Source organism: Oncorhynchus tshawytscha, linkage group LG05 (assembly GCF_018296145.1).
Source record: "Oncorhynchus tshawytscha isolate Ot180627B linkage group LG05, Otsh_v2.0, whole genome shotgun sequence".
Classification (NCBI taxonomy): domain Eukaryota; kingdom Metazoa; phylum Chordata; class Actinopteri; order Salmoniformes; family Salmonidae; genus Oncorhynchus; species Oncorhynchus tshawytscha.
Window position 1 is genome coordinate 21,295,333 of NC_056433.1, and position 18,515 is coordinate 21,313,847.

The window sequence follows — 18,515 nt, forward strand, 5'->3', positions numbered from 1 at the left end:
ATTGGATCCTTTTGTTCGTACCCCCCAGGGCAATTTAACTTAATCCAGAAGCTGCTCCAAAACACTACCGGCGGAGAAAAAGCATTCGGAGTGAACTTCTAGTCCGACTCAGGAGGAGTGCACACCATCCACAGCTTCTGAGCATATTTCTCACTAATGTTCATTCTCTGGATAATAAAGTAGACGAGCTCAGGCTGAGGATCTCCTTCCCGAGAGACATCAGGGATTGTAACATACTCTTGTTTCACAGAAACATGGCTCTCTCTGGATATACTGTCCCCGTCCATGCAGCCAGCTGGATTCTCAGTACATCACGCAGACAGGAATAAAGAACTCTATGGGAAGAGGAAAGGCAGGGGTGTATGTTTCATGATTAACTACTCATGGTGTGATTGTGATAACATACAGAAACTCAAGTCCTTTTGTTCACCCGACCTAGAATACCTCACAATCAAATGCTGACCGTATTACCTCCCAAGAAAATTATCTTTGGTTATAGTCACAGACGTGTATATCCCCCCTCAAGCAGATATCATGACAGCCCTCAAAGAACTTCACTGGACTTTATGCGAACTGGAAACCACATATCCTGAGGCCGCATTTATTGTAGCTGGAGATTTTAACAAAGCACATTTGAGGAAAACGCTACCGAAGTTCTAGCAACACATTGACTGTAGTACTCGCGCTGGTAAAACATTGGACCACTGCTACTCAACTTTTTGAAATACCTACAAGGCCCTCCCCCGCCCACCCTTTGGCAAATCTGATCACGACTCCATTTTGCTCCTCCCTTCCTATAGTCAAAAACTCAAACAGGAAATACATGTGCTAATGTCTATTCAACGCTGTTCTGACCTATCGGAAACAATGCTTCAAGATTGTTTTGATCAAGCAGACTGGGATATGTTCCAGGTAGCTTCTGAGAATAACACTGACAAATACACGGATACGGTGACTGAGTTCATCAGGAAGTGTATAGGAATTGTTGTACCCACTGGGACTATTAAAACCTACTAAAACCAGAAACCGTACATAGGGGGCAGCAAAACTGAAAGCGCGAACAACTACATTTAACCATGGCAATGTGACTGGGAATATGGCTGAATACAAACAGTGTAGTTATTCCTTCCGTAAGGCAATAAAAACAGGCAAAATGACTGTACAGAGACAAAATGGAGTCGCAATTCAACGGCTCAGACATGATACGTACACTACCGTTCAAAAGTTTGGGGTCACTTAGAAACGTCCATGTTTTTGAAAGAAAAGCAAAAATATTTGTCCATTTTAAAATAACATCATATTGATCAGAAATACAGTGTAGACATTGTTAATGTTGTAAATGGCTATTGTAGCTGGAAACTGATTATTTTTAATGGAATATCTACATAGGCGTACAGAGGCCTATTATCAGCAACAATCACTCCTGTGTTCCAATGGCATGTTGTGTTAGCTGATCCAAGTTTATTATTGATCATTAGAAAACCCTTTATGTTAGCACAGCTGTCAACTGTTCTGATTAAGGAAGCAATAAAACTGGCCTGCTTTAGACTAGTTGAGTATCTGGAGCATCAGCATTTGTGGGTTTGATTACAGGCTCAAAATGTCCAGAAAGAAAGGACTTTCTTATGAAACTTGTCAGTCTATTCTTGTTTTGAGAAATGAAGGCTATTCCATGCGAGAAATTGCCAAGAAACTGAAGATCTGGTACGATGCTGTGTACTACTCCCTTCACAGAACAGCTCAAACTGGCTCTAACCAGAATAGCAAGAGTAGTGGGAGGCCCCAGTGCACAACTGAGCAAGAGGACAAGTACATTAGTGTCTAGTTTGAGAAACAGATTGCCAGCTTCATTAAATAGTGCTCGCAAAACACCAGTCTCAACGTCAACAGTGAAAAGGCGACTCCGGGATGCTGGCCTTCTAGGCAGAATTGCAAAGAAAAAGCCATATCTCAGACTGGCCAATAAAAAGAAAATATTAATATGGGCAAAAGAACACAGACACTGGACAGAGGAAGATTGGAAAAAAGTGTTATAGACAGACAAATCTAAGTTAGAGGTGTTCGAATCACAAAGAAGAACATTCGTGAGACGCAGAAAAAATAAAAAAGATGCTGGAGGAGTGGTTGACGCCATCTGGGGACTGCATTTAGAGTTTTTTGAGGGAGAAAATGCCTGAGTCAGTCTGAGCCCAGGCTGACCGGCGGTCACGAGTCTTGAAGGCAGTCAAATTCCACACGGTCTTTCCACATGACCGCTCTGATGCTGCTGATGGTCATTACTAGCCTACCAAACTTGCTAACTGCCTGGTACTCAGCACTCCATTGTCCCTCTAATCACTCTGACATCAATGCAAATGTGATCAAAAAAGTAATCAAACACTTCATGAGAGCCCATGAGCTCATGTTGCGTAACATGTCTTTAGGCTCATTTTGTAACACCATGCCATTATTATTTCAATTAAAAACCATTATTTATAACCTTGACTATATTTCCTATTCATTTTGCAACTAATTTCATGTATGTTTTCATGAAAAACAAGGACATTTCTAAGTGACCCCAAACTTTTGAACGGTAGTGTATATGGCAGGGTCTACAGACAATCACGGACTACAAAGGGAAAACCATCCACGTCACGGACACTGATGTCTTGCTTCCGGACAAGCTAAATGCCTTCTATGCTCGCTTTGAGGATAACACAGTGCCGCCTACGTGGCCCGCTACCAAGGACTGTGGGCTCTCCTTCTCCTTGGCCGGAGAAGACGTGAGTAAGATATTTAAGTGTGTTTACGGAAATATTCAATCTCTCCCTATCCCAGTCTGCCGTCCCCACTTGCTTCAAGATGTTCACCATTGTTCCTGTACCCAAGAAAGCAAAGGTAACTGAACTAAATTACTTAACGCCCCATAGCACTCACTTCTGTCATCATGAAATGCTTTTAGAGGCTAGTTAAGGATCATATCACCTCTACCTTACACCCTAGACCCACTTCAATTTGCTTTACGCCCCAATATTTACACAGATAATCGCACTGCACACTGCCCTATCCCATCTGGACAAGAGGAATACCTATGTAAGAATGCTGTTCATTGACTATAGCTCAGCATTCAACAGCATAGTACCCTCCAAGCTCATCATTAAGCTCAGGGCCATGGGTCTGAACCCCGCCCTGTGCAACTGGGTCCTGGACTTCCTGAACACAGGGACCCCACAAGGATGCGTGTTCAGTCCCCTCCTGTACTCTCTCTTCACCCATGACTGCGTGGCCACACACTCCTCCAACTCAATCATCAAGTTTGCAGACAACGCGACAGTAGTAGGCCTGATTACCAACAATGATGAGACAGCCAACAGGGAGGAGATGAGGGCCCTGGGAGAGTGGTGCCAGGAAAGTAGCCTCTCACTCAACGTCAACAAAACACAGGAGCTGATCGTGGACTTCAGGAAACAGCAGGGGGAGCACTCCCCTATCCACATCGACGGTACCGCAGTGGAGAAGGTGGAAAGTTTCAAGTTCCTCGGCGTACACATCACTGACTGTCCACCCACACAGACAGTGTAGTGAAGACACCTAAAACCCTCATAAACTTTTACAGATTCACAATTGAGAGAATCCTGTCAGGCTGTATCACTGCCTGGTATGGCAACTGTACCACCCGCAATAGCAGGGCTCTCCAGAGGGTGGTGCGGTCAACCCAACGCATCACCTGGGGCAAACTACCTGCCCTCCAGGACACCTACAGCACCCGATTTCATCAAGGACATCAACCACCCGAGCCATGGCCTATTCACCCCAGAAGGTGAGGTCAGTACAGGTGCATCAAAGCTGGGACCGAGAGACTGAAAAACAGCTTCTATCTCAAGGCCATTAGACTGTATAGGCTGCTGCCCTATATACATAAACGTGAAATCACTGGCCACAATAATAATGGAACACTAGTCAGTTTAAGAATGTTTAAATAATGTTTACATACTGCTTTAATCATCTCATATGTATATACTGTATTCTATTCTAATGTATTTTAGTCAATGCCACTCCAACATTGAGCAATCTAATATTTATGTATTTCTTAATTCCATTATTTTACTTTTAGATTTGTGTGTATTGTTGTGAATTGATTTTAGATACTTCTGCACTGTTAGATACTACTGCACTGTTGGAGCTAGGAACACAAGCATTTCGCTACACCTGCGATAATATCTGCTAGTTATGTGTATGTGACCAATACAATTGATTTGATTTCATCATTCCATCCTTCCATTCCCTCAGCCCATCTCAGTTATTTTCCCTAGTGTCTTTTGTCATTTTTCAGTGGAAGAGGAGCTCATTCATTTAACATAGACAGGGAGTATAATTGATAAGATTATAACATCACATCTGATTCAGGTTGAAGTTAGGCCTGACTAGAGTTTTCAGTAGATGGTCATGATACGGAGGGCTGTGGGTTGTCACATGGCTGAAGAATGAATGGTGTTCAGTCAGACACTCACCCTACTTTACCACCCTATTAACAGTGAGGGTTTAATGAACCACGGTTCAGTACAGCCAAGTTTGGCCCCAGTGTTTATGAAGTCTTCCATGAAGACTTTGCATATTTACACAAACAGCAGCAGGACCTCTTCAGACATTGGAGAATTCAACAATGACTCGTGCCAAGATACCGTGTGTGAGACTGCTTTGGTTTCACTGTAATAGATGTAAATTCAAATTGTGCAACCCGTAACATCTGGTCTGAATACGTTGAGGTTGTCAGTTTAAGTTATTTTGGTGGTCTAGATTTGATCCCTTTTTACGGAGTTCACACGTTTTGTACAATACAGTACAATCACATTTTGATGTTCTTCATGTAATATTTTTTTTACCTCATCAGTATCCTTAACTTTCCAATTTGTGGAATTGAACCCTGGGTGCAGTGCAGCAGACTGTCATGAAATCCTTTTGATTCTTTGGCCTCACTGAAGTCCTTGACTGAGGGCCAGAATAGCTCTCTAAGGTCTCTTAGAGTGGAAAGCACCCCAGCTACATAGAGCAGTGTCCTCAGGAGAGTTCAACCCCTCCTCAACAGTTCTTATTTCCACTGAGGTGTGCCAAGTCATTCGGTCCATAGTCAGGGGAAAAACACTTAATTCCAGCAATGGAAAATGCCTTCCCCATTTAAACAACTGCCACCTGTCAAAATGTTAAGTCATTAACACACCATTGATAATGCGAACAGAAATATGACGAATTTGGGTTTCACAGTCCACAGGTTTGGACTAAATACATTAGATTTAATTATAAGGTTGTCTGCTGGCCTGCTGTTAAATTAAATTGCCTGCCTGTCACGCATTCTCTACTATTGAAGAATATAAGTTACAGAATCTCTCCGGACCAGATTAGTTTACTCATGTAAAAACTGTAATTGAAATACAGAGTCATGCTACGCAGAAGCCTTTGTATGGGAAAATCTAAGAGAGAAAGCTTTACAATTCAACATAAAAAAGACATGTTTACAAATGTTCTGTTGTTTGTCCCAAAACAAATAGTCTGCAGGAAACAAATAACCCATGGTAAAATGAGGACAAAAAAGTCTTCGCTCCTGATATTTAGTTGTTATTCGGTATAATTACCATGTGTGGTCACTGAGCCTCTCTCCCCCCATTAGGAACGCAAGTTTCTCATTTTATGGAAAGATAAAGTTTAGTCCAATGTAAAAAGCACCATTTTTATTTAAAAATGTTTTATGTGGTACACTCAAAGTAGAGGCAATAACATGAACATTTCCTCTCAGTAAAACCTCAAGGAATAAGCACATAATAATATGATTAACTTAAGTATTTGATGGCCACTCTACATGATCTATCACATAAAGCAAAGGGCTGGAAGTTAGAATGAGGTTATGAAAACCATCTCAGTATTAAAAGAATAGCAATTTATCCTGGATAGACAGGCTCCACATGCTTCTTTTCAGAGTAATGACAATCTACATGAGGAATGGGTAATAAGCCTGCCTATTCCAATGGAGAAAACCAAGCCTTGGGCCCTTCGAAGGGAAATGGGCTGAGTGCAGGTCTGTGTTTGGGCAAGACGGTGTTCCATACCAGGAAGGCATCTCATCACCTCTTCATATTGCTTAAATGTGTTGGTGCAACTCATGCTTCCCAGCTTGACCTTGAGATGAAATAACACACGTAAATTGAACCCAGTGTGGGTAGTTTCTGAATTATAGATAACTTTTCCCAGTGTTGTTTAGCCTCAGCTCTGTGTGAGCTCTGTGGCAGTCTGTTCTCTGACAGACCCTCCTCTTTGTGTTCTATTTTAACTATGGGGATAGTGGACCACACTATTGTATCGATACAGTTGGTTAAATGTTTGTTGTTGTAACATAGTAGTTGACTCTAAAATGACACTTTTTGATCACTTCTCTGATGTACTGTACAGAGTCCTCTGTAAAGTCATGGGATAAGGATGTTGATACCTCAGTGTGTCCTCAGCTATAGCCCACATCTATATACATTTTATTATTTAAAAAATTGGTGGGACCCAATCATTCTGCTGGTGCCACCAACTGAAAGAGTTAGTGTATGTCTGCAGTGTTTACATTCAGTGTGTGATGTGAGGATATTCCTACTAGAGGTCGACCGATTATAATTTTTCAACGCCGATACAGATTTATTGGAGGACCAAAAAAAGCAGAATTATTTTTTTTTTTTAAATATATTTATTTGTTTATTTGTAATAATGACAATTACAACAATACTGAATGAACACATATATTAACTTAATAAAATCAATTTAGCCTCAAATAAATAATGAAACCATGTTCAATTTGGTTTAAATAATGCAAAAACTACATGTTGGAGAAGAAAGTAAAAGTGCAATATGTGCCATGTAAGAAAGCTAACGTTTAAGTTCCTTGTTCAGAACATGAGAACATATGGTGGTTCCTTTTAACATGAGACTTCAATTTTCCCAGGTAAGAAGTTTTAGGTTGTAGTTATTATAGGAATTATAGGACTATTTCTCTCTATACCATTTGTATTTCATATACCTTTGACTATTGGATGTTCTTATAGGCACTTTAGTATTGCCAGTGTAACAGTATAGCTTCCGTCCCTCTCCTCGCCCCTACTTGGGCTCGAACCAGGAACACATCGACAACAGCCACCCTCGAAGCAGGGTTACCCATGTAGAGCAAGGGGAATAACTACTCCAAGTCTCAGAGCGAGTGACGTTTGAAACACTATTAGCGCGCACCCCGCTAACTAGTTAGCCATTTCACATCGGTTACACCAGCCTAATCTCGGGAGTTGATAGGCTTGAAGCACAGTGACGAACTGCTGGTAAACGCACAAATGCTGTTTGAATGAATGTTTACGAGCCTGCTGGTGCCTACCATCGCTCAGTCAGACTCGCTCAGTCAACAAAAAAAAAAGTTTATTCTTTCAGTGAAATACGGAACCGTTCCGTATTTTATCTAATGGGTGGCATCCATAAGTCTAAATATTCCTGTCACATTGCACAACCTTCAGTGTAATGTCATAATTACGTAAAATTCTGGCAAATTAGGCGGCCCAAACTGTTGTGTATACCCTGACTCTGCGTGCAATGAACGCAAGAGAAGTGACACAATTTCACCTGGTTTATATTGCCTGCTAACCTGGATTTCTTTTAGCTGAATATACATGCACAAAATATTACAAACACTAGCAGCCAAGTAGATCTGTCACGAAAGTCAGAAAAGCAATAGATTAAATCGCTTACCTTTGATGATCTTCGGATGTTTGCACTCATGAGACTCCCAGTAACACAATAAATGTTCCTTTTGTTCCATAAAGATTATTTTTTATATCCAAAATACCTCCATTTGTTTGGTGCGTTAAGTTCAGAAATCCACAGGCTCGAGCGGTCACGACATCGCAGACAAAATGTATTCCGTAATGTCAACAGAAACATGTCAAACGTTTTTTATAATCAATCCTCAGGGTGTTTTTAAAATATATAATCGATAACATATCGACCGGGACTGTCGCATTTTCAATAGGAGAGGGAGAGACAATGGCTACCCCACTCTGTTGCGCAATCAAAACTCTGCGAACACCCAGCTATCCACTGACGCGATGTTATCTTTAATTTTTCCTGAAACTATGTCTAAAGACTGTTGACACCTTGCGGAAGCTATAGGAAAAGGAATCTGGTTGATATCCCTTTAAATGGAGGCAAGGCATCCAATGGAACAGAGAGCTTTCAGGAAAAACAGCACTTCCTGACTTGATTTTCCTCAGGTTTTCACCTGCAATATCAGTTCTGTTATACTCACAGACAATATTTTGACAGTTTTGGAAACTTTAGAGTGTTTTCTATCCTAATCTGACAATTATATGCATATTCTACTTTCTGGGCCTGAGAAATAGGCAGTTTGAAATGGGTACGTTTTTTTTTGCCAAAAACGAAAATCCTGCCTCCTACACTCAAGAAGTTAACTGACTTGCCTAGTTCAATAAAGATTAAATAAAAGTGTAAAAAAAAAATGCCCAAATCGGTGTCCAAAAATACAGATTTCCGATTGTTATGAAAACTTTAAATCGGCCCCAATTAATCAGCCATTCCATTTAATCGGTCGATCTCTAATTCCTACCCTGTGTACCGCCTGCCAGCTGCTGCCTGGTGACTCAGCAGGTTGAATACTCCTAATCATGTAACCTTTGTCTCTCTCCTCCCCCTCTGTCTCTCTCTCCATTCCTCCGTATCTCTATCTCTCCATCTCTCTCCTTTGTTTGTTCTCTCTGCAGAATGCTGAGGTCTCTGTCTTTGAAGTGAACATCCGGTTTGTCGGAGGCCTGCTCTCTGCCTATTACCTTTCTGGCAAAGAGGTATGTACCTAACTGTGAAAACTCTGCTGGTGCTGCCCAGAACTACTGCTATAACTCAATGAGATCTGATACATGTCATAAGGAAAAGAGGACATAATTTATTCCATCTGCCACAGTTTGATAGACACCATGTTAGTGGAGACAATTACATAGAGATAGCTGCCAATAGTTGAACAATCATTGCCCCTAGAAAAGAGTGACGTGAGGCTTCAGAGAATTGTATTGCAGCAATGTTGGAACAGTGTTATTCCAAAGTTTCTGGAAGTTGTACCGTCAAAGAGAGATGAGAGCTTTAATGCCTGCCAATCTCTTGAGTGCAGGACAGTCCTTCAAGGAGATGTAAAGCTGTGAAATATATCAGGGGTTTAGCCAATCTCGTCTGAGAGGAGATCTGCTAACTCTGGGATTTGTGTGGGACTGCAGTTCTCTCACAGGGTCAGGAAACAATCTCTTAGGAACCAAACCCCTTTTCCCATTCAGCTGTTGTGACTCATATCAGATCTCTATTTGTCTTCATGCAGTCAGAGTTTTAAAAATTACTTTCTCTCATGTATGGTTGGAAAATAAGGTCAAGTCATAGATCCCACCAAATAGACTCCTCCAGTTGAATTCCAGCAGACATGAGGACTTTTCCAACCAGAAAATCTATGCTTTTTCTCTCCCCATTTCAAAAGGTTTTTAGGGAGCTACTGAACCTTGGTTCCAAGCTAAGTGGCTCTCATAAACAGAACAGCAGTAGCAACACCAGAGTGGGAGAAAGACACTTAGAAGTTCAATGAGCTCAGCAAAAGTATATGAAGAGGCCCAATCTAAAGAGAAGCAAAAAAATAAGCTGATCTTTGTATCCCCTCTTTTTGTATTCTGTGGATGCTCACTGTGGATGCTCACTGTGGATGACTTATTATCAAATATTTATAGAATTACCAAGGCTGGAAACTCATGAGTTCTGAACGGAAATCATTTCTGTCTCTTACACATTTTTGTCTGCAAGCGGTTTTTAATAAAATGGAGAGCATACTGCAATTATTTCCCCCCCACACGCCGCAGAACAGCGTTTTAGGTTATGAAGCCATGCATCATTCTGAAGGATGCTGTTTATCAAATATTGCCAATTATTTCAGAGCAATTATCTAATTTAATATAATTTCCATCCAATTAAGGTAAAATGGTATGAAATAGGTCCCTCTTGAGGGTTTATGCAAGTCATACTACTGGAGAGTGAGGTTGACAGTAATTCTTTACCTTTTAACACCAGGCTTCTCCAAATAGCCCTCTGCTGACAGACACCAGAAGCAGCCAGGGTTTTGAGTGTATTAGTTCCCTACAGGAATTCTCAAGAGTTCATTGTGCTTCCCATCATTTTGTTCTGACTGAGAGACATTGGGGGAATGTTTCATCAGTTTACAGCATGCACTGTAAAAAAGCTTGCATATTGGCTTGCTATTGAAATTCCCTGTACTAATGAATATACAAAGAACATGGCAATGTGTTATGTCCAGGACTTGCACACAAAGCTGCATTGTAATTCATTGTAATGAGACCTCGTATTTTCACTTCCATTCATATTAATGTGACTTCTGAACTGTAAAATGTAGATGAGAGGAGCTTGAGGAGAGGCAAGTCACACCGTTAAGCACAAGCAGCAATGGCAGTAACAAGGAAGCGTGCTTCACAGAAGCAACTACAATGAACCACCTTTGCTGGTTCTTTTTTTTACAGTTTGGAGAGTGGGGAATATGTAATTCTGTACCTGGTGTATGTATTATGTTAAAGTTCTCTCTGTAAGAGCGACTATATCCTGAGACAGAAATCCACAGGACTAAAAGGGCTTACAGTAGGTAGATGTACCAGCTAGTTCATTGCATATTGTTTTCAGATGAGTGATTGCCAGGGGAATGCTAGTACAGTAGTGACGCATCATGCGGTAAGACTATAGGTTCTAGAGGTTTGTGGTTAAAAGCAATGCCTTTTTTTGTTCTTCTTGGATTGGCAAGCCTGTCCCACGCAGTTTTTCATCATAACAACGTGATAAGCGTGTCGTAATGCTGCTTTCTAGTGCTCTGCAGCTTAACCTGGGCTGAACCTAGTCCTGATTTACACAGGGAATAGGGTGTTTGACTTACCACCATAGAAAATAATGTCCTGGTATGCAGAGCTTGGAAATAGTGTTATTGACAGACATAACAAGTGTACCAGGTGTGTTTATAGTATTCTCCTTTGTTGTATTCCAACACCTGTACAGTGAGGCTGTGCCACCTCCCAGCAGATTGGATCCATTTCCTCCTCTCTAAAACTGAGCGTACTGAGCTCTGCTCACCCTTTCATCCTCTATGAGAGGTGGACCCATTGATGTGAGACTTAGAACCTGAGTCCAGGGAGCTCCTCCGAGTCCTGCAGGAGAAAGGAGAGGGAGTCAGTTCTGTACTCCCAACCTGCTTTAAGCTGCTTTGAGCAAGACAATGGAGGCCGAGACACGTGCAGGAAGCCGGGGGGCGGGTGATAGGGGAGATGGGGCCTGGTAGGCAGCCTCTGAGATCTCTCCCTGGCTTCAGTGACGGCCCCTGCCCCTTTCGCTTGGGTGGAAGTCAAAGTGGGCCGGACCCTTTGATAAAGAATGAATCAGTGAAACTAAACAGATACTTGGCAGTACAGCCACAGCCCTGCATACTGGTCAGGCCCGTCCCTGTCGGTCAGCCAGCCCTGAGACGACGGATTGGAGAGCTGAACAGACACTTGTTCATCATCATGACGAAGGGATGAGGGAGGAGCCATAAAGAGCCTCCCCTCCTGATGTGCTCATTGCGGCCGTTGTCCGCACCTCATACCGCTTAATGTACTGCGAGATCAGTTATACCAGGACCTTCTGGAAAGAAAAATATTGATGCAGTGGAGTTGTTTACCATTCATAAGTTGTACTGAAGTGAAGGCCATCTGGCCCCCGGTCACCTCTGATTTAGACCATGGCTGTTTTTCTTCCTATGAGTAATGGATGGGGATTAATACAGGGCTGACTTAGACCTGCTGTTATTTACAGCTGTACAGTTTTCCATCACCTGACGTGTTGCTGAATGGGATAGGCTGATCTGTCAGAGCAAAGCACTTAACTACTCAATGGATCAGATATTGATTTCCGGAGCCATAAGTAATTTTACTTAACCGACCGAAGCTATTTGGGAATCAGAAATGAATGGGCTGGATGGACCCCAGAGTTTTAAAAATCCATTCAGAGATTAGGGACAGCACAAACACCTGATTACTGTGACAATCTTACGCTGGGGATATTTTTATTATCTGGGATCTTACGTCAATCAGAGTCAGGAGAAGGTTATTGAGGTGTAATCCTCTTCTCTGCCTCCCTCTTACTAGTGAAGCTTACATATACCTCTATACACCATGGGTATTTAGGCTCTAATGGCTGAAGTGAGCACTGAGTACCCCACAATGTGAACATTTTACCATGTCAGTGGGAGGAAGAAATATAATGTAAGACTAAATATTTCAGAGATCTGGGGGAACCAAGTTAAATACCTCTGCGAAACCCGCCTACATTTGGCTGTGCTCTGTCTGAGGCTTTAGAATGATCTTGTTTGGAGATGTGTTGTAGCGCCAGCAGTGCTATTTAAACAGTGTGGTTCTCAGTGGGGTGAGAGAGTGGAGGAGCTGCTGTTGAAATAGGCTCATGTCTGTCTGTCTGCCGGTCAATGATACGATCAGGGCCTGGTCTGCAGGGAGTCTGGCTGGGCTTGGCTGGAACACAGACAGCCTTGGCCGTGGAGTCTCTCCCAGACACATGGAAGCTGCTTGTTAGATCTCTCCCTCTCCATTATCGATGCAGTTTAGCCTGGATCTAATATGCTGCCTACCTTTACGATTAAGAAACCTGGAACCAGTTAACAAACCTGCCTCTTTTCTCGCCTTAGCCAAGGATTTAGCTCGTAAGCCGGGCTTCTGCAGTCTTTTTGATCTGTTCTCGGTTCAGTTACATTGTGTGACTAGCAGTAGTCCTGTTTTGACTCTCTGTAATGAGTCATTTTCTACAGCCAGTGGTGTACCCAGGGCCCAATGGCACAAGCTACACAGGCACTGTGGAAAAAAACACTCTGGTTGGTGGAGTTTAGAAAATTGTATTTTCCCATCAAACACACACGTCAAGGTTTGAGGAATGTCAATGTATTTATCTTTTCTCATGTTTTGTTATTAGTTTATTACACCGTTTAGGGTATGGTCCAGCTGAAGATAACAGCCTCCGGTTTGCTGTATGTGGAGATGATTCATATAAATGGTGGGGTGGAGGGGATACTTCAAAGTGTATAGCCTAGTCTTCAGAGAGTGTTGCATTGTCAAAGGGATAAGCACACAGAAACGGACTCGGTTAGTCACTCCTACTCAGCCACTGAGTTTTAAAATGTACTCCGTCGCTGCTGCACCCTCTCATTCCAGACAGACAGGCGTTTATTTTTGACATAAGAGGGAAAATAAAATCCATTGATTTAATTTCTTTCCAGCTCTTGGTTATACTCTTGTCTGTGTGTCTCCTGGGTTTGTGTGAGTGACATCAGTCCGGAGGAACAAAGCTTCCCAGCAGCTCGAACCCAAGGTCACCTTTGGAGTTTGCCTTTTCCCTCCGTCCGAACACAAGGTCTTAGGTTTTCCGCGGGTGACAAGGCCCGCTCCTATTTTTAGCCTCCTCCAACAGGCTGTAGGCGAACGCAAGCAAGCGTGGCCAGGAACACAGCTAGCTACCATATAGGGCTGGCATGAAACCGCACCGCACGCCTGTAGGCTCCACTCCACAGCCGCTCTCTTCTTAAGCCTGTTTCCTCTGTCATCAAGTAGCTAATCCTGTTTATGGTTGTGAAACAAGAAAACATGCATTTTTCACTACACCTGCCACATCCTGTATTCTCTCTTGTCAGTGTTGGGGTTAGTCAAGCTGAAAACACAGTCAGCCATTGTGATTTTGTTATACAACTGTGATCTTTACTTCATTTGCACACACTGTACACAGATGTTTCTATTGTGTTATTGACAGTACGTTTGTTTATGTGTAACTCTGTTGTTTTTGTCGCACTGCTTTGCTTTATCTTGGTCATCTTCGCAGTTGTAAATGAGAACTTGTTCTCAACTGGCCTACCTGGTGAAATAAAGGTGAAATCAAAACAACTATAGGATCGAAATGTAGTGTTGCCAACTCTTTGAGCACAGTCAGGGAAACTAGATGAGTACTCAAAGGCCATCTTTTGGCTAGGACGTACAAAGTCATGAACATTTAAGTCGAGGCAATATCTTTCCCTCTGTATGTTGTTAGGACTAAATCAAATCAAATCAAATTCATTTATATAGCCCTTCGTACATCAGCTGATATCTCAAAGTGCTGTACAGAAACCCAGCCTAAAACCCCAAACAGCAAGCAATGCAGGTGTAGAAGCACGGTGGCTAGGAAAAACTCCCTAGAAAGGCCAAAACCTAGGAAGAAACCTAGAGAGGAACCAGGCTATGTGGGGTGGCCAGTCCTCTTCTGGCTGTGCCGGGTGGAGATTATAACAGAACATGGCCAAGATGTTCAAATGTTCATAAATGACCAGCATGGTCGTATAATAATAAGGCAGAACAGTTGAAACTGGAGCAGCAGCACGGCCAGGTGGACTGGGGACAGCAAGGAGTCATCATGTCAGGTAGTCCTGGGGCATGGTCCTAGGGCTCAGGTCCTCCGAGAGAGAGAGAGAGAGAGAGAGAGAGAGAGAAAGAGAGAGAATTAGAGAACGCACACTTAGATTCACACAGGACACCGAATAGGACAGGAGAGGTACTCCAGATATAACAAACTGACCCTAGCCCCCGACACATTAACTACTGCAGCATAAATACTGGAGGCTGAGACAGGAGGGGTCAGGAGACACTGTGGCCCCATCCGAGGACACCCCAGACAGGGCCAAACAGGAAGGATATAACCCCACCCACTTTGCCAAAGCACAGCCCCCACACCACTAGAGGGATATCTTCAACCACCAACTTACCATCCTGAGACAAGGCTGAGTATAGCCCACAAAGAACTCCGCCATTGCACAACCCAAGGGGGGGCGCCATCCCAGACAGGATGACCACATCAGTGAATCAACCCACTCAGGTGACGCACCCCTTCCAGGGACGGCAAGAGAGAGCCCCAGTAGGCCAGTGACTCAGCCCCTGTAATAGGGTTAGAGGCAGAGAATCCCAGTGGGAAGAGGGGAACCGGCCAGGCAGAGACAGCAAGGGCGGTTCGTTGCTCCAGAGCCTTTCTGTTCACCTTCCCACTCCTGGGCCAGACTACACTCAATCATATGACCCACTGAAGAGATAAGTCTTCAGTAAGGACTTAAAGGTTGAGACCGAGTTTGCGTCTCTGACATGGGTAGGCAGACCGTTCCATAAAAATGGAGCTCTATAGGAGAAAGCCCTGCCTCCAGCTGTTTGCTTAGAAATTCTAGGGACAATTAGGAGGCCTGCGTCTTGTGACCGTAGCGTACGTGTAGGTATGTATGGCAGGACCAAATCAGAGAGATAGGTAGGAGCAAGCCCATGTAATGCTTTGTAGGTTAGCAGTAAAACCTTGAAATCAGCCCTTGCTTTGACAGGAAGCCAGTGTAGAGAGGCTAGCACTGGAGTAATATGATCAAATTTTTTGGTTCTAGTCAGAATTCGAGCAGCCGTATTTAGTACTAACTGAAGTTTATTTAGTGCTTTATCCGGGTAGCCGGAAAGTAGAGCATTGCAGTAGTCTAACCTAGAAGTGACAAAAGCATGGATTAATTTTTCTGCATCATTTTTGGACAGAAAGTTTCTGATTTTTGCAATGTTACGTAGATGGAAAAAGCTGTCCTTGAAATGGTCTTGATATGTTCTTCAAAAGAGAGATCAGGGTCCAGAGTAACGCCGAGGTCCTTCACAGTTTTATTTGAGACGACTGTACAACCATTAAGATAAATTGTCAGATTCAACAGAAGATCTCTTTGTTTCTTGGGACCTAGAACAAGCATCTCTGTTTTGTCCGAGTTTAAAAGTAGAAAGTTTGCAGCCATCCACTTCCTTATGTCTGAAACACATGCTTCTAGCAAGGGCAATTTTGGGGCTTCACCATGTTTCATTGAAATGTACAGCTGTGTGTCATCCGCATAGCAGTGAAAGTTAACATTATGTTTTCGAATAACATCCCCAAGAGGTAAAATATATAGTGAAAACAATAGTGGTCCCAAAACGGAACCTTGAGGAACACCGAAATTTACAGTTGATTTGTCAGAGGACAAACCATTCACAGAGACAAACTGATATCTTTCCGACAGATAAGATCTAAACCAGGCCAGAACTTGTCCGTGTAGACCAATTTGGGTTTTCAATCTCTCCAAAAGAATGTGGTGATCGATGGTATCAAAAGCAGCACTAAGGTCTAGGAGCACGAGGACAGATGCAGAGCCTCGGTCCGATGCCATTAAAATGTCATTTACCACCTTCACAAGTGCCGTCTCAGTGCTATGATGGGGTCTAAAACCAGACTGAAGCATTTCGTATACATTGTTTGTCTTCAGGAAGGCAGTAAGTTGCTGCGCAACAGCCTTTTCTAAAATTTTTGAGAGGAATGGAAGATTCGATATAGGCCTATAGTTTTTTATATTTTCTGGGTCAAGGTTTGGCTTTTTCAAGAGAGGCTTTATTACTGCCACTTTTAGTGAGTTTGGTACACATCCGGTGGATAGAGAGCCGTTTATTATGTTCAACATAGGAGGGCCAAGCACAGGAAGCAGCTCTTTCAGTAGTTTAGTTGGAATAGGGTCCAGTATGCAGCTTGAAGGTTTAGAGGCCATGATTATTTTCATCATTGTGTCAAGAGATATAGTACTAAAACACTTGAGCGTCTCTCTTGATCCTAGGTCCTGGGAGAGTTGTGCAGACTCAGGACAATTGAGCTTTGAAGGAATACGCAGATTTAAAGAGGAGTCCGTAATTTGCTTTCTAATAATCATAATCTTTTCCTCAAAGAAGGACTACTTCTCTCCCCACTGAAATGCTAATGCAGTCTGAATGCAATCTCTGTTTCTCAGAATGTCCTGAAAGTTTTAGTAACAGACAGAGAGTTTGCGTGTACATTTTATTTCTAGAGCCTATCTGACGAGATGAGAGAAGCCCTCCTTATTACGAGCGAACAAATCAGTGAATCATTTCACACTTGCAATTTTCAAGTGACTGACTATCACAAGATCACAAGGATTGTTTGCTCTGTCTACATTCCTGTATTTACAGGTAAATCACGACTCATTAGCAAACAGTGGGCTGAAGGCTCGTTACCACTGTTTATTGCTGTTTTGGCTGGTATGATTATAAAGTGCATCTTCCCTGTTTACGGCAGGCAGAGGGTCGCGACATGGAGGATATTAATCCTAGCCCAGGGTCCACAGCCACTTGTATCTGTTACAGGGCACCCGCTTTTACAGTAAACAACCTGTTTACTCTCATCCCTAATTAAGCCACAACATTCATGAGAGAGCGCGCTAATAATGATCTGGTTAGTGATGGATGGGCCAGGGTTTTAGAGTGCCATCTTGGATAGGATATGTTTAGCCTTTTGGAGTTGGTGACTGACAACGTTTTGAACCGAAATAAAGTCGTAGCTTGGAGGTTAAGCACTGCACTGTCACTCAGTCCTCTCCTCTGGCTTCTTGCCTCAGAGAAGTGTGTCTGTTTGCCTTTGTTTTCCTCCACTTTCCTTTCTGTTCTGTTATCCGGAGCTCCTCTTTACTCTGAAGTGAGAGTTGATTTCTAGCATTGTTGATAGATCTTCTCTCTGACCTGAAGGACTTTGTTACTGTAGAACACACTGCACACTACTTTTTGGAGAGACAACACAAGCCTACATGGGGAACATGTGGTGTGATATGCTTCTAATATGCCAAGATAGGAGCAGCTGTATATAAAATAGTATGATTAAACACTATTAAAAGACATGAGTAATGGATCATGTGTTCTTTGCGGTAATGAAGATTGCTTGTTTGATACTTGTTTGCACTAATGAGAATAGCTCTGTTGCAGCTTGTCCTGTGGGGCGCAATGCCCCTTTCTACCCCTACGAACATGACAGTTAAACTTACATTTGCCATATGTGACTATGCATCTCAATGAACGTACATCCCCTGCTGGGATGCCTGGAGGTTCCTTGCAATCTGTTGGAACGGCACTCAAGGTGGCACTAATGAATATCTTCATTGGAACCAATGAAACTTTCCACTGGGAAGGTTTTTTACCGTGAGGCATCACACAACAGAACAACCACCATATGGATATGACATCATTTAGAACCCACCACACTATGAAGGTGGGTTTTGCGTTATGTTCTGTGCTTACCTGACAATAACTCCCGGAATAGTGTGTCCCATTTGTGTAGTAATCTCACACCTGGTAGATCTCGGCAGACTTAGTTGAACACTCAGGGATCATAAGTTGTGCTGTATCGGAGTGAGAGAGTAGAAATACAAAGCACTACATTTGTCTACCGTTGATAACCATAACCCCCCATATGTTCCTGTCCATTGGAGTGTGAGCATACCTGGGGGTTGAATCAAGGTGCACTCATTACTCCTGCTCACATTTTACCTCCATGCTTAACATGACATTTTTATATGCTATGGGGTATGA

The 18,515-nt window shown here is 42.8% G+C and overlaps 1 protein-coding gene across 1 annotated transcript in view; it reads left to right on the top strand.

The window, feature by feature from the left end:
• Positions 1 to 18,515, top strand: part of LOC112250144 (mannosyl-oligosaccharide 1,2-alpha-mannosidase IA) — a 174,697-nt gene that overhangs the window by 71,348 nt on the left and 84,834 nt on the right. Inside the window, exon 4 of the mRNA XM_024420035.2 lies at positions 8,772 to 8,852. Within this exon, the coding sequence (XP_024275803.1) occupies positions 8,772 to 8,852 (81 nt within the window). The remainder of the gene's footprint in view (positions 1 to 8,771; positions 8,853 to 18,515) is intronic.